Source organism: Mus caroli, chromosome 1 (assembly GCF_900094665.2).
Source record: "Mus caroli chromosome 1, CAROLI_EIJ_v1.1, whole genome shotgun sequence".
Taxonomy (NCBI): domain Eukaryota; kingdom Metazoa; phylum Chordata; class Mammalia; order Rodentia; family Muridae; genus Mus; species Mus caroli.
Window position 1 is genome coordinate 122702454 of NC_034570.1, and position 16228 is coordinate 122718681.

Consider the following 16228-nt stretch of genomic DNA (forward strand, 5'->3'; position numbering starts at 1 on the left):
GTCCCTCAGTCTGCCTATGTCCCAAACCTCCACTTAACCCTTAAATCTCCAACCCAAGAAAACGGGCATTTGTCCCTAGCCTTAGACACAATCTCCATGAAGTGTTAGAATAGTTCCTAAAATATCAAATTATCCTTTTCCTCTCCTTCAATACTTTCCTTGCCGGGTACATATGCAAACGGCAGGGATTTGACCGGTACATTTGTTTTGTTTGGATTTTTGATGGGAAAGTAGCGGGAAGGTCCAGTCTAACTTGAAAAATCCAACTGGACAATGAGCCCTGCCTTTTCATGCGTGACCCCTGTGCTAGCCATGGCTCCTTTAAAAAATACACATATATATATTTATTTATTATTATATATAAGTACACCTTAGCTGTCTTCAGACACACCAGAAGAGGGCGTCAGATCCCATTACAGATGGTCATGAGCCACCATGTGGTTGCTGGGACTTGAGCTTGGGGACCTTCGGATGTGCAGTCAGTGCTATTACCCGCTGAGCCATCTCGCCAGCCCTAGCCATGGCTCCTTGAATCTACTGCAGCACTGCCTCCTGTCCTCTCTGCCTTCTATTCCATAAGACTCATCACCCTGTAGAGCCGCTTCTCTCTCTCTCCAAGACCTCCAGCCACTATTTAGCCAACCCACCACGTGCACGGCAAGGCACAGCATGCTGGCATTCCTGAGGTGCGTGGCTCTTGCCAGGAGGAACCCAGCAGTGGGCCTCTGTTCCCAGGGCTCCTGCCCCAGCAGCTCAGTGAACCCCGGGCGAGGGCTTCAGCTTTTGAAATCATTTAACCTAGTTCTGGGTCTTCAGTACAAAGACTGAAGATAATACCTCCCGGGAGCCTCTCACGGTGAGCTGTCCTAGATTCCCTAAAGAGGTAGGCTGACAACAGAGGCCCAGAAAGAGAAGTGTCCACCATCCTGAGGCCCAGGAGGGGCCAGAGAAGGCGAGAGTGTCCATGTTGCTGAAGATAGGTTCTGATATTCTGAGCTGCGTGTTGGGAGGGCCGGCAGGAACGTATCAGAGGGCGAAGCCAGGACAGAAGAGTGCGTGCGTGCGTGCGTGAGTGCGTACGTTGGGATTACAAAAACAACTGCCCTGGCCAAATTAAGATTTGGTCATGGAACTTTTAAGTTGCCTAAATTGCCACAGTTGATCCGCATTGCCCTCACTCATGTTAGCATTGTCTCTTGGTGCCAGCCTGGGCTAGCTTTGAGCCGATCCCACCAGCAAGCTCCCTCCCTGACCTGAGTTGCTCTTTCTTACTATATTTCTTGCCCCCCTCCACCCCATAAAGAAGGATCGGCACCCTCACTTGTGAGGTTTCTCACACTTGAAGAGGCATCTGAGCTGGGAGGTTCCCAGAGCGTTCTTTAACCAGCCTCTCCCCACAGAGCTGGCCTCCAGGCAGGACACACAGTGCCATCATGTCCTGCTGGCTTCTTCTCAAACCAACTGGCAGGGTGGGGCTTTCTCTCCATTTAAGCCCCACTTGGCACTGCTCAACCTCCTAGCCTCAGCCTTTGCCCCTTTCCTAACCTGGTGTGCAAAAATAAAACGATTTTGGCAGCTAAGTATAGAAGGAGGACTGCTGAGAGAGTGGGGGGCAAAACCCTTAGGAAGGGGAGAAAGCCTCAGGGAATCTGTTGTCATTTGTTTTTTAGTTGGAAAAGCATCATTTATTATTATCATTATTTTATTTATTTGTTTGTTTGTTTGTTTATAAGAAAGGGTCTCTGTAGCCCTGGCTGTTCAAGAACTCTGTAGACCAAGCTGGCTTTGAACTCACAGATCTGCCTGCCTCTGGGATAACAGGTTTGCCACCATGCCTGGGCAGAATCATTATATATGTATTTGTATGAGCATGTGTTTGTGTGTATTTTCATATATTTGCATATTTACATATATTTATATTTTGCGGTTTCTTTGCATGTGTGTAGGTGTGCGTGTGCCATGGTACATCCTACTGCACACATGTGGAGGTGAGAGGACTTGAGTCAGTTCTCTCTTTTCACTGTAGGGGCTCCAGTGATCCAATTCTGGTCACTAGGCTTGGGAGCAGGTGCCTTTTCAGACTGAGCCATCTCCTTAGCCCCACTGCCTCATTTTTTCATCTCCAAAGCATAAAGCATTGGAGATGCTAAGTGACTTGTGGGATGTGGGCATCAAAGGGGGCAGGAATAAGGGAAACAAATTACTTTTTTTTTTTTTTTTTTGAGACAGGGTTTCTCTGTATAGCCCTGGCTGTCCTGGAACTCACTTTGTAGACCAGGATGGCCTCGAACTCAGAAATCTGCCTGCCTCTGCCTCCCGAGTGCTGGGATTAAAGGCATGCGCCACCACCACCCGGCAACAAGTTACAAAATTAATGGATGGTTACAGCAGCCTCCATTCCCACCAGCCCCCTTGACTTTTATCTGAGGTGGGGGAGGGCACCTAGCCTATGTATGTCACCTTATATACCATTGGTCTCATTATTTACCTATTTGGCTGTGTTACATCATGCTTTAATAGACCCAGCACTGTATCTAGCACACTAAAAACACCAGAAGAAAGAAGGTAGAAGAGTCAGGAGTGGGGCTTAGTGCCCCCTAGAGAGTGAGCCCTGGAAAAGTGCAGGGAGAGGTTAGGGTGGAAGAGCCCTGCCAGAGCCCAAGTTCACCTGCAACTCCCGACTTTGGTCTGAGGAATCACTTCTTTGTGTGCCCCCCACCCCCAACCCTGGTCTGGCTTTTACTGGCCTTTACCTCCCATTTGTCTTCTTCAAGGTGGGATTTAAGGACAGGAATAAAGTAAGAATAAAGACAGAGGAATTACCATCTTGGAACTACAGCTACCTCAGACCAGGTAAGACTTGAAAATGGCTGGAGGGCTGGAGTGACTGATACAGTTATCCCTATAGGAGGAGGGCCTGGCAGGGAAGCGCCTGTGACCAGTCTGTTCTTCTTGGTCCCCAACCATGTTGATGCCTTCTTCCCCCAGAGTAACATTGCCTAGGCATCACTCTGATATTTACAGCAGATGGTGTCTTTGGCTTCCAAAGAGAAGAAATGGGCTCTTCCGGGAGGCCAGAGTTTAATGAGAAGAGATTAGAATCAGACCCAGGAGTAGGCACCTGCTCATACCTACAGGGAAAGATCTCAGGGCTGCAGTTTCTGAATCAGCCCCCATATATTCGCCTGTCTCGTCTAACAGGGTAGAACATAAGTAAACTTGGCCGGCAGCGTCCCAACTCACTGTTGAAAGACAGTTCCATCAGCAGAGGCCAGAATGGACCCACTTCAGGAGGGATGCGATTTGGCTTGGGGCCAGTGTTCTGATCTAGGGATGGATGAGAATTCTCCACAGTGTCCCACCTGGAAGTCCTCTCTCTGCTTATCAGCAGCCAATATATAAGAGCAGAGCTGGGTGGCCCCTGCAATCCAAGGGCAAGTGACACCTAGGCTCAGGCCTGCAGAGAGGTCCAGGGCAGTCCTCAGTGTGGTCTCACGGCAGCCGTGCCAGGTTTCTGAATCTGGAGTAACACCATCCTTCCTAGACAGACTAATAAGTAAAAACACCTGTGCCCCCATCATTCTCGTTGCTTTTTCTGGCTTCATAGGCTTCTGATGGCCTATGAAGAATGGAGGTGGGGGGATGGCTCAGAAGGTGATGGTCGTTGCTATGCCAGCCTGGCAACCTTCACTTGATCCCTGAGTCCATGGCAATGACATCAATGACGGGTGCCATAGAACATCTGTGATTCCAATACCCTTACAGAGAGACAGAGGGTAGAAGTGGGGTGGTCCTGGGTGAGCAGGCCTGGAATAGTCGCACTGCAGAACAGGACAGACTGCCTCACACAGTGTGCCACGTGACTGCTTGCCCTTTGTGCGAGTACGGGAGTGCTTGTGTGCTCACATGCTCACACACACACACACACACACACACACTTTTAGAAGGTAGCGATTGGATAAGTTTTTGTTTTGTTTTGCTTTGATTTTTTTTCCCCCCAAGACAGGGTTTCTCTGTGTAGCCCTGGCTCTCCTGGAACTCGCCCTTTAGACTAGGCTGGCCTCAAACTCAGATGGAATGCTGAGATTAAAAGGCACTCACCAGGTTTTTTTCTCTCACATTCAGCCGCAGCCCCACATCCAGCTGGGCCAGGCTCTGATAAGGAAGAAAGCCAAAGGACAATTCAAAGGCAGGGGATAGCCATCTCTCAGTTCATCCCCCAAGTAGCTCCTCCTGCCAGGACGATAGTGTGTGGCTCAGGACCAGTCAGAAAAAGCAGCCCCCTGGCCCAGATTCCCCTTCTCCTGCCATTTGTTCAAGGCGTTAAAAACCATGCCAGCACCTCGAACAAACTGCTTTCTGGAAGCTATCTGTCAGGCAACTCAGCTGCAAACTAAGCTTGGACTGTGTGATGGTTCCAAATTAACTGACAGTCAGGGATCCCAAGAGCTGGTCATCCATTAACACTGTTCCTGTTCCCATGCTACAGAGGCTGTACCTAACACAGCCCCAGGAATCCAGCGTGGCTGGTTCTCCACACCCCTTCGTCCCCAGCCCCACAGGACACTTGAGAGTGTGTCTGTGCTATGTGGGCTCTGAAACAATTAGGGGGTGCTAGAAAATTCTCAAAGCAAGTCTCTTTTATATAAAACCACCACCACCACTGCCTCAAATAAGAAACAAGAACACCTGGATGGATGGAGACAAGGATGAGTCACTGGCTCCAGGCTGCATTTCCCAGACGCACTCAGCAAGGGTCAAATGAACAATGGAAGAATACTACAGCAAAGTGGCTCAAATTGAACACTTCAGAGGCGAAGTCATCACAGATCCTGGTTTGGCCTCATTTATGCCTCTGCTTCCTCCACGTTCTATCTGCATGGTGGTAAAGGGACTGAACATATTTCTAAGTCTCTTCCCCACAGGAAGGCTGGCTTAGCAGTGAGTGAGCTGTAAGAAGCTGTAAGTTCAGCACTTCCCTCCAGACCAGTGGTCCTCAACCCGTGGGTCGCAACCCCTTTGCAGGGGGTTGCATATCATCTATCTTGCACATCCATTACGTTGTGATTTGAACACTAGCTAAATTGCGGTTATGAAGTAGCAATGGAAACAATTTTACGGTTGGGGAGTTGCCACAACATGAGGAGCTATATTAAAGGGTCGAGCTGTTAGGAAGGCTGAGGACTGCAGTGGTTAAGTATCTGACATGCAGAGTGTCTGAGCCCCCTGTGAAAGAGTCTTCTACCCCAAGCAGACTCCCAGGTTGAGAACCGTTGCTCTAGATGACCTAGCTCATCTCAGAGGTAGAGGGTGTTTGGATCTCAGGGACCACACAGCTTTTAAGCCTTGGATGGATGAGTTCACTGTGATGCAACACTGTTACTGATATTAATAGATGCAGTTCAATAGACTTAGCAAGTTCAACCCAAGAAAGGGTTGCCTCTAATCAGGTCTGTGGGAAAGAGGACCATTAAAATTCCTGGGCTGCAGGAAGTGTAAGGTCTTAAGAGAGATGGGTTGAAAGGAGGATATGGGAAGTATTTCTGAAGTCAGAGGCAGATCACAGCTAAGGCAGAGCTCTTCTTGGTCCAGGTTTCTCTGCCGTGTCTGTCTGTGCTCGCCCCGTGTACACTGAGTTACCTGGGGGAAAGAACTGTGCATTATCTTTAATTCCCAGAGGGGGATAAACATCTGGGGGCACCGTGGAACAACTGTCACCTTCCTCCCTTCTGTGTTAATGGCATCGGATAACTGATGCAGAACAATTAAGGGGCTGATGGCGCAAACTCAGAGCTCCACCTACCTCTGCCTCCCGAGGGCTGGAATTAAAGGTGTGTGCCACTACCACCAACCCAGCACACTATATTCTATCCTTGTTTTTTTGTCTTTTTTTTTTAGTTCACTGTGTAGCCCTAGAACTCAACTCTGAAGACCAGGCTGGCCTCAAACTCAGAAATCCACCTGCCTCTGCCTCCTGAGTGCTCGGGGATTAAAGGACTGCTCCACCTGGCTTTGTTTCCTTTTTATTTTATTTTTGTTTTTTTTTTTTTTTTTTTTTTTTTTCCAGACAGGGTTTCTCTGTGCATCCCTGGCTCTCCTGGAACTCACTCTGTAGACCAGGCTGGCCTCAAACTCAGAAATCCACCTGCCTCTGCCTCCTAAGTGCTGGGATTAAAGGCGTGCGCCACCACTGCCAGGCTGTTTCTTTTTTTATTATCAAGCTAACTATGCCTACCAAAATAAATTCTCTTCACGTAACTCTTATCTGATTGCCCTGTCCCTGGAAGAAGGCAGCAGAGTGTGTATCAGAGCTTAGAAGTGAGCCTGGGTGTACGGTCTGTACATGGTGGGGACACCCCTGCCACCTGAAGCTCACACGCATGCTGCAGACAAATCATGGCGGCCTATGAGAGCGCAGTCTAAGCAGATCACCCAGCACTAGGTGAATTAGCGAATTCTCCACGAGAAAAAAAAAATGTCAGAAACACGAAAACAAAAATTCTGACTAAACTCCTTTATTATGTTGATAATAATTGGGGGACTGAACTGGTTTTTGTTAGTTTAGAAATCCTCCAGGCAACCAACTTGATCTGTTTCACTGAGATGGCTGAAACAAAAATCGTGAGAGAGCTATCGGGGAAGTGTAAGTCCCTCCCCCGCTCTGAGGGGCAGAAAACAGCTTCTAAAAACACCTGCAAAAAAACCTCCTCAGATTGATTGGAACAGTCAGTTCTTGTGCTTTAAAAAAAAAAAAAAAAAAAAACAGCCTACTTTCCCCAAACCTGAGTCACTGCAGGAGGTAGGCTGGCCAGTGCCAATGACTGTGCTGTGCGTCACACTCCCGGCTGCCAAGTCTAGACAGAAATGTATCCATTCACCTTTTCTGTATGCTTTCCCAGTGGATGGGCCTTTTACAACCTTCCACTTAGCCCAGTTGCAATGAGCTCAGATCCACTCATCCCACAGGAGAAGCTTATGACAGCCTCCACCGGTTTCCTTTCGAAAAGACCAGACTCAGTGCTGGTTGGCAAGGATTGCTCATGCAAACAACAAAAACCAATGTGTCACTTAGGGTAATGACCCTTTCAACTGTCTGCTCCGGACACCAGAGCTCCCACACTGATAAGGACAGGCAAAACCACCTCAAAGTGTGCTCTGTGTAGATAACATGGGAGACCGAATTTCTGCAGAAAGTCAGAGAATCTGGCTGGGGTTACCAGGAGCTGTGGAGTGTTTCTGTAAACCGGGAGTAACAACGTTTGAGTCATCTAGTACCCCAAAGTAAAACAAAACAAAAACCTCCTTCTTTGAAGTGGCCTTGGCCAGTCTGAGAGTTCTGCCTCTGGCCTTGGTGCCTGGGAAGAGGAAAAACTGAACTGGATCACATGGCAGGACAGTGATACTTCGCTCTGAGGCAGTGGCTCTCAACCTTCCTAGTGCTGCGACCCTTAAATACAGTTCCTCATATTGAGCTAACCCCCAACCACAAAATCATGTTGCGGCTTCATAACTGTAATTTTGCTACTTTTATGAATTATAATGTAGATAGCTGAATGCAGGATCTGATATGTGACCCCTGTGAAGAGTCGACTGACCCACAGAAGGGTTGAGACCCACAGGCTGGGAACAATGCTTCTTAGTGCGCACAGGAGTCAGACACATCTGTTCCCAAGGGCCATGGACACAGATGAGATGGAAAAACTAAAAGAGAAACGGGTGCCGCGGGTTGCTTAGCTCCTGTCCCCTCTGCACCCTTCCAGGGAGGCATGTGGCTAGCAGCCACAAGCGCTACCGGCTTCTGTTGCCTGACATTCAGTCTCAGGGAGAAAGGAAGGCTGCTGGAGAGAACCTGACTAGGAAAACAGAGGATTGTACTTCTGGACCTTCAGATGGTTTCCTTCTTCTAATGGGGGCTCACTAGGAATCCAGGGGACGGTGGGGAGTCAGAGACAAAGTGTAGAACATTCAGGTGCAAGTGGCATTTAGTCTGCTGCAAGGTTACCTGACTGCGTCCACCGTCATAAAGTCCAGAGTCCATGACAATGCCACTTATGACCAAGGAAGGGACTTTGGTTTTCATGCTGACTCTTACCTTTGATGCCCTGGGTCATTCGTGACATTAAGTTAGCTCCTTTTGAGTTGGCCGACAAAGGATGCATGAGTTGGGTTTAAATCAATATGGGTTAGCTCTTTATTACCATTAACCAATACCCAAGGAAATGGATCTATGTAGGGAAAGCTTTAGTGTGTTTCAAGGGTTCAATCTGTTAGCTGAACAGCACTGCTGTCCTAAGCCTGGAGTATCATATCACAATGGAGTATTCAGTGAAGCAAAGCCATTCACTTGATGGCTAGCAGTTAAAAGAAGAGAATGAGATCAGGGCCCCACGGTCCTCATTAAAAGCACATTCACAATGAACAGCCCAACATCCAACACTGCTTAGGAGCAGCACTTCCCCCTGGTGCTGGGGAGCGAGCCTTTATTTAACACACTGGCCTTTGGGGGAATTATGACAGCAGAGCGTTAACTGCAGGGTTATTTGGTAAAGTGTAAGATCTGTAAACCACTGAGTACCCAGGCTATAAATCAGAGGCGTAATAATAAAAGACAAAACCATAAAACACTATGAACTAAACATAGAAACCAGAGAACTAAAAACTGAGCCACTGTGACAGCGGCTCAGGTGACAAACTGCTACCTATACTCTTTCCATCTAGAATGAGCCCACAGAATTGCTTGCTGGGGTTAAGCTTTGCCTTACAGCCATGCCTCCCACACCCCAATACCCTCCGGAATAGATGCTAAGGGAGACAAGCAGTCAGCTTATGCTTTTAGAATATCTTCTATCTAGGAGCTGGAGAGATATAGATAGCTTAGTGGTTAAGAGCTCTGAATGCCCTTCCAGAGGACACAGGTTCAATTCCCAGCATCCACATGGGGGTTCACAACTGTTTGTAACTCCCAAGATCTGATACCCTAACACAGGCATACATGCAAACCACCAATGTACATAAAATAAAATTTAAAAAAACAAACGTAAAAACATAAAAGAATATCTTCTATCTTGAGAGATTGAAACCGAGAGGGTAATACGTGGGTTCAAGTACCTCTGACGAGAATGAGGACGATGCACTGACCTATGAAAAAGTCATTTAATGTATACTCCAGATGGCCAATACAAGCTGGTTAGACATTAGCCCTTGAAGCATTCTTTCATAGTCATATAAAAATGTTCTGCCTTGTTAAAAAAAAGTCAACAAAAACATATCCATCAGTGAGTGGGCTTCAATTATTCCGTTTTCCATTTGCATGTTTGCAAGGTAATTAAAAATACATATGTATCAGTCTGAGTGGTCCACTAGCTAATCAGCTTTGGCAATACACTGCACAGAGGTATACTACCACTGGTTTCGGACATTAGATTAGCTTTAAGCTTACTGGCTATCCCAACAACTGGAGGCAGCTTGGAACCCAGTCCCTGGAAAGCATTTGTAGGATTAACTACCCGCTTCCCTGGCACCTTGTCCATGATGAGAGGCTTGGGTGTAGACTTGCTAATCCAAGGATGTCTTAATGCTTGAGCCGGGGTGAGACGGGCAGAGGGGTCCCACTGAAGGCATCGTTTCAGAAACTCTATGAACAAGTAGTCATCACAGCCCTTCAGTGCGGTCGCCCAGTCTTTGCTGCCTGGCGGGCCTCGCTTTTTACCCCTGCGTGAGCGACCCCCGAGAAGCACCACCCTCCCGTCCGTCTGGGTAGATACGGAGCAGTATCGAGGCAAGCCTTTGGAGTTAATAAAGTACTTGGCCCGCTTGGATTGCTCCAGAAGTTTCTGCGGTGGCATTCCTAGCAACTCTATCATGCAGGCCAACTGGTCTCCTTCGTCCTCTCCAGGGAACAGGGGCTGTCCTGTCAAAAGTTCTGCAAGGATGCAACCAAAGCTCCATATGTCAATCGGGGTGCTGTAGCGGCACCCCAGGATGATCTCTGGGGCTCTGTAGAAGCGGGACTGGATATACGTGTAAAGCTTCTGGTACTCGAAGCAGCTGGAGCCAAAGTCGATGACCTTGGTGGCGCTTCGGCCGTGGTGTTTCAGGAGAATGTTTTCCGGCTTCAGGTCGCAGTGGATGATCTTGTTTTTGTGCAGAGCGTCCAGGGACTGCAGGATGGACTGGGCGAACTTCCGAACCAACTGGACGCTGAAGCCCTGGAACTTGTTTTTTTTAATGAGCTCATACAGGTCTATGCTTAGCAGTTCAAAGGCCATGCACACGTGGTTCCGGAAGGTGAAACTTTCTAGCATGTGGATGACATTCATGCTACCGGTTTTGTCTTGCTTTTTAAGATGCTCCAAGATCCGGATCTCCTCGGCCGCCTGGCGATGGAAGCGTTTCTCATTGCGCACCATTTTCAGGGCCACGTACTGCCGAAGTTTGTGATCATAGACCCGGGCTACCTGTCCAAAACTCCCCTTGCCGATAATTTTCAGCACCTCATAGCGGTAAGCCAGATGGTCCCGGGGCACATGAATATAGGCCCCATCCGCATCGTCGTAGCCACCGTTATTGGGACCACCAATAACTCCCTGCCGCTTTTTGGCATTCGGACCCACAAAGTAGATTTCTGGGTAGCTGACGATCTCCAGCTTCTCGTAGGCAGTGAGGTGGTGTTTATACTGCTTCAGCGCTTGCTCAGGAGTCAGCGGCAGCACCTTAGACGGCCTGGAGGAAAGGTTGCACTTCACCGTGCTCAGGCTTTCGGAACTTTTCCCCTGAGAAGCCGGAGAAGACTTTTCCGAGTTGCTGATGCCATCTGACTGGAGAGTATTGGATCTTCTGTTGCCAAATTCTTGAAACAGCTGTTCCACCTTCATCTCACTTCCATTCACAAAGTGCTGAGTGTGGTCTCTCGTGAATGGCTCAGTGGTAATCTATGGGAGAACAGAATGCGCACAGTTAATGGCGCTAGAAACAGGAGGAAGGCAAAAGGGCCTTCTCTCTGACTGAGTTAAAAGAGGTAAGCAGGGGACTGGAGACATGGCTCAGTGCTAAGAATGAGGACTTGAATTCAGATCTTAGTACCTATGTAAAAAGCGGTCCATGTGCCTGTAGTCCCAGGGCTATGGGGGTCAGAGACAGACAGACAAACAGACAGACTAGCCCCAGATTTAATGACAGTCTCTGTCTCAAAGAAATATGGAAGAGAACATCAGAGCAAGACATGTAACAGTCTCCTCTTCTGAAATGCACACAGGAATGCGGTGGTTTAATAGACCGTTCCCTACAGACTCATGTGTTTGAATGCTTGGCCCATAGGGAGGGGCGCTAGTAGGAGGTCTGTTGGAGGAGTGTGTCACAGTGGAGGGCAGGCTTTGAGGCCTCCTAGGCTCAAGGTATACCAGTGTGGTACAAAATCCCCTTCTGCTCCCCTCTGATCAAGAGGTAGAACTCTCGGCTCCTCCAGCACCATGTCTGCCTGCACGCTGCCATGCTTCCCGCCATGCTGATAATGGACTGAACCTCTGAATCTGTAAGTTGCCGTGGTCATAGTCTCTTCACAGCAATGGAAACCCCAACTAAGACAGACTCCTCTATCCTCTCCCTGATCCATTCTCATCCTACATGCCTACAAGATCCAATTTCAGTCTTCTCTCTGTAGTATCACACTAATTAGTCTCATACTTTTGTTGATACTTAGTATTTCTTGCAGGGAGGAGGCCATGTGCCCTGTCTGACATGTGGAGGTCAGAGAAGAGCTTTCCAGTTTTCTCCCTCAACCATATGGCTCCCAGGGACTGAACTCGGGCTTGGTGGGAAGAGCATTTACCCACAGAGCCAGCTCACTTTTAGAAATGAAAAACCAGAAATGTAGCTAGGTGTTTGTGGTGGACGCCAATAACTCCAGCACTCAGGAGGCAGAGGCAGGCAGATCTCTTAAAGTTTGAGGGCAGCCTGGTCTACAGGGTTAGTTCCAGGACAGCCAGGGTCACACAAGGAAACTCCGTTTCAAGAAAGAAAGAAAGAAAGACAAGACAGACCAGAAGTGAGTTCCCTCATCTGTCCTTCCAATATTCACCAGAATACCTACTGTTCACTAATGTAGCCCCCATACGAAAAATCAAGTACTCTTAAGAACTTTAATCCGCCAGGTGTGGTGGCGCACGCCTTTAATCCCAGCATTTGGGAGGCAGAGGCAGGAAGATTTTAGTTCGACGCCAGCCTGGTCTATAAAGTGAGTTCCAGGACAGCCAGGGCTACAGAGAAACCCTGTCTCGAAAAAAAAAAAAAGAAAAGAAAAAAGAACTTTAATCTACCTATAAGGCTGAGCTAGGCAAAAATAATGGCATGGATTTAGTTAATTTATGTACCAGAAATGAGTATCTGTATGCAACTTGGTCATTTTTCCTTAAATCGTCTACTATCTAATTTTAATGCTCCTAAATATGTACTGCTAAACTCTTGGGAAGGCATTGTATGCTAAACTCTTGGGAAGGCATTGTACAGATAGAGCAAGTCAGAAGGGCTGTGCTGGCCCTGGCTGTACTACTTAAAGCTCTATGACCTGGGACCATCACTTGAACTTTTCACAGCCTTTGTTTCTTCTAGTGTAAAATGTGGATAATATCTACTTGGCAGCACATTGTGGAAGTCCAACTATATTCAAAACAGGAAAGACTCTCACAAACTATAAAACTTATGCAAAAACACTGGCTACCACTATGTAAAATTCTCAAAATGTGATCACTTTAGCCCCTGTACTACTCTCCCCTTCCCTACACACACACACACACACACCATGGATTTTCTCTTCCTCCTGTGGTGGCTCCGTCTACATTAAAGGCCCTTTTCTACTGATTATCAGCCAAGTATCTGGCCAAAGAAGGGCCGAGCAGTTAAGTTTTTGCATGGGACCACCTAGCCCGGTTCCTCCCCCACATAAAGGCTGCCTTCCGCTTGTTATTCAATTTCATATGATATCTTTCTAGAGATATTCAAGCTGCACCATAAAAATCACTGCTCTAACGCCTCCCAAGGTGTTATCGAGCTGGTGGGATGTTGTCTGTGGCCCTGCATCTGCCCCTGGAGCTTTCTCTGCCTGGTGAAGGCTGCATTGACTCTGAAGGTCTTCACTTCTGTGTGTGATAAAGAGAGGGTCTCAGGCTCAGTGCATTACTAAGGACAAGTATTTAACAGAGGTCTAATTCCCATAGAATTACTCTAACAGAACCAAGAACATCACCAGGATCTCCTGACGACTCCTGGCTTTTCTTTCTATCAAGCCTTACCTGCACCCTGTGCAGATGAAATCCTCCACACTACCCAGAATTTCACAGGGCATGTCCAGGTTTCATAAAGTCCCTGTAAACGTAACCAGGGCTGTCCTGTCCTCACCTCACAATTCTGTAGGGCACCATCCTCATTTTGTCCCCACCCCACCCCACCCCATCCCCAATTTGTATCTGCTGAGCTCTCATCACCTTGTCCTTCCTGAAGTGTGTCTTCCAGGACAGTGGATAGTGCAGATGTGTTCCACTAGAGATTATCAAAGCTCAGATCTCCAGTAAACTGGGCAAATCCCATCAAGGGTTTTTTTTCCACAAGGGGAAGGAATCTTTCCTTACCATGTTTCCCTTTCTTATAAATCTCAAATCCTTATACAAATCAATTATATACCAAGTCTCCTGTGCTATAATAAAACATTCTTTCCCATTTTCCTCAATCTACAGCTGTGGTGGTTTGAATGAAAATGGTCCCCATAGGTCCATAGGGAGTGGCACTATTAGGAGGTGTGGCCTTGTTAGAGGAAGTATGTCACGGGGGGGGGGGGGGGGGGGGGGGGGAGGTGTCTCAAGCCAGGTCCAGTGTCACCCTTTCTTCCTACTGCCAGCCGACCCAGATGTAGAACTCTCAGCTATGTTTGCAGCACCAGGACTGTGAGATGAACCTGGCTTCTTTTTCTTTTTGGTAAAACAATGACTGTCTGCATGAAGCAGTGTTTCCTGCCATGATGATAATGAAATAAACCTTTGAAACTGTAAAGCCAGCCCAAATTAAATGTTTTCCTTCATAACACTTGCCTTGGTCACGGTGTCACTTCACAGAAATAGAAACCCTTAAACAACAGTATTCCTATATATGATATTAGTAGTTACAAAATACTATATATTTCTAGTCTAGGATTATAATCATGATAATCAGAAAGGTATATAAGCCAAGTGCTGGTGGTGCACACCTTTAATCCTAGCACTCTAAGTCAGAGACCAGCCTGGTCTATAGAGCAAGTTCCAGGAGAGCCAGAGCTACACGGAAAAATCCTGTGTCAAAAAACAACAACAAACAAGCAAACAAAAACCAGCATAAAAGAAAGCTATATAGTAGACTCAACCAAGTATTTTGTTAACCATGTAATTATGTACAAGAGACAGATCAAGCAAAGATATCATGTTTTATTTCTTAAAAATACTTCATGGGTACCATTAATGTGGAAAGCATATTGGGTTTTATATAAAATGTGCTGTACTAGTTAAGTCCTATAAAAATCCTGTTGGAAAATTCAGAATGAATAATCTCCTAATCCAGATATAAAAACCTACCCTTGGGAGCAGAGGATGTGCCTCAGTTGGTAGAGTGTTTGCCTACCATGCATGAGGTCCTGGGTACAATCCTCACCCAACAACACCAAAACAAAAAACTCCTACCTTATACCAGCTCCTGACCTTAATTAAATCTCTGCAGCAAAGAATTTGGTCCAATAGAACGAAGCCTTTACGGAGATGACTGACAGATTAGAGCGTGTGAAAGGAGCCCCTTGTAAAGCTCTCAGGCTGACTCTGAGGCTGTGCCAGGACTAATGGACACTCCGAATGGAATCATAGCATTAGGGATTGTAAGTGCTCCCACGGGATTGAAAAGCACTCTCCCAGCCAAGTCTGCCAATAACAGAGGCTGGGGAGACAGGGCAGAGGTTAAAGTGTTTGCATGAGGACCCGTCTTGTCAGCACTGGGTGGGCATGGAGCCTGCCTCTAATTCCAGCTTCAGAAGGCAAAAATAGAGCAAGCTGGCTAGCAAGGATGGTCATGTGTGAAAGCTCTTGATCAAGAAACCAAAGAATAAGACAGAAGAGCGTACATCAATATAACACACACAATAAAAGTGGATGAGGGGGTTAAAGAAAAGCCCTTGCAATGACATGTTGGATTAGAATCTAAAATCTTAGGGCTTCTCTGTAACTGTCACAGTCAACAACATGCAGTAAGAAATTCACTTGATCCTGAAATATAATTTGAGAGACGTTTAGGATAGAGATCAACACTATCCTAAAGTTAAATGAGGTTTGTGCCTGAGGCCCAACTGCAGGAGGTTTTCAATGCAGTGTTGTGCTGACAGCAGGGAGCCAGGAAATTCAAAGCCCCCCACAGAGGTGGCTCTGGATTTCTCAGAGGTGTTCAGAGACCACAGAAATCAACTGACAGGAATGGAAAGAAGCCCCACTGTACTCCAGAAGAGATTTAAAAATAGGGTGACCAGACTTCCAAACATATTTAGACCAAGCTTGTAATATTATTAACTCTGAGAGTGGTAAGACCTAGGGAAGAACTAGAAACAATTACAAGGCTAACAAGATGGCTCAGCAGATAAAGGTGCTTGCCACTAAGTCTGGTCACACACACACAACACACACACACACCACAAAACATGCACAAATAAAATGTTACTATTTTTAAAGCAAAATTACAGAGTAAAGCAAGGAAGGAAACAAAGCAACAAAGGTGGGTTGTAAGAGGAACCTCAGAAGGGAAAAGTACACAGCCGCTCAGTGCCAGCTCAGGAAGTCAGTGCTTCAGTGGATGACACATTGTAACACAGTTTCAAGTCACAGACCCGGACTCTTGCCTTGGAACTTCTCCAAACCCTGCTCTGCTCCTCTGCGGGTGCCTATGGACTGTGAGTTCATCTCATTCTTACCTTAAACAAAAGGGCACCAAAAGGGCACCGAAAGCTAAGGGTCTGGGGTTCATAAAGGATCTGAATGCACCAAAGCCCAAGCTGGACGAGTGGCCCCCAGTGGTGCACGCCTTTGACCCCAGCCTGGTCTACAGAGTGGGTTCCAGGACAGCCAGGGCAACACAGAGAAACCCAGGCTGTCACCTACCATAAAAAAGAAACACTGCGCCGCGTGTTTAATCCCCGCACTTGGGAGGCAGAGGCAGGCAAATTTCTGAGTTC

At 47.2% G+C, this 16228-nt stretch overlaps 1 protein-coding gene across 1 annotated transcript in view; it reads right to left on the minus strand.

The window, feature by feature from the left end:
• Positions 1–9134: 9134 nt before the first annotated feature.
• Positions 9135–16228, minus strand: part of Dyrk3 (dual specificity tyrosine phosphorylation regulated kinase 3) — a 10021-nt gene continuing 2927 nt past the window's right edge. The window contains exons 2-3 of the mRNA XM_029475565.1: positions 13004–13133; positions 9135–10931 (exon numbers count right to left, since the gene is read on the minus strand). Coding sequence (XP_029331425.1) covers positions 9360–10931; positions 13004–13133 — 1702 coding nt within the window. The 3' untranslated portion in view covers positions 9135–9359. The remainder of the gene's footprint in view (positions 10932–13003; positions 13134–16228) is intronic.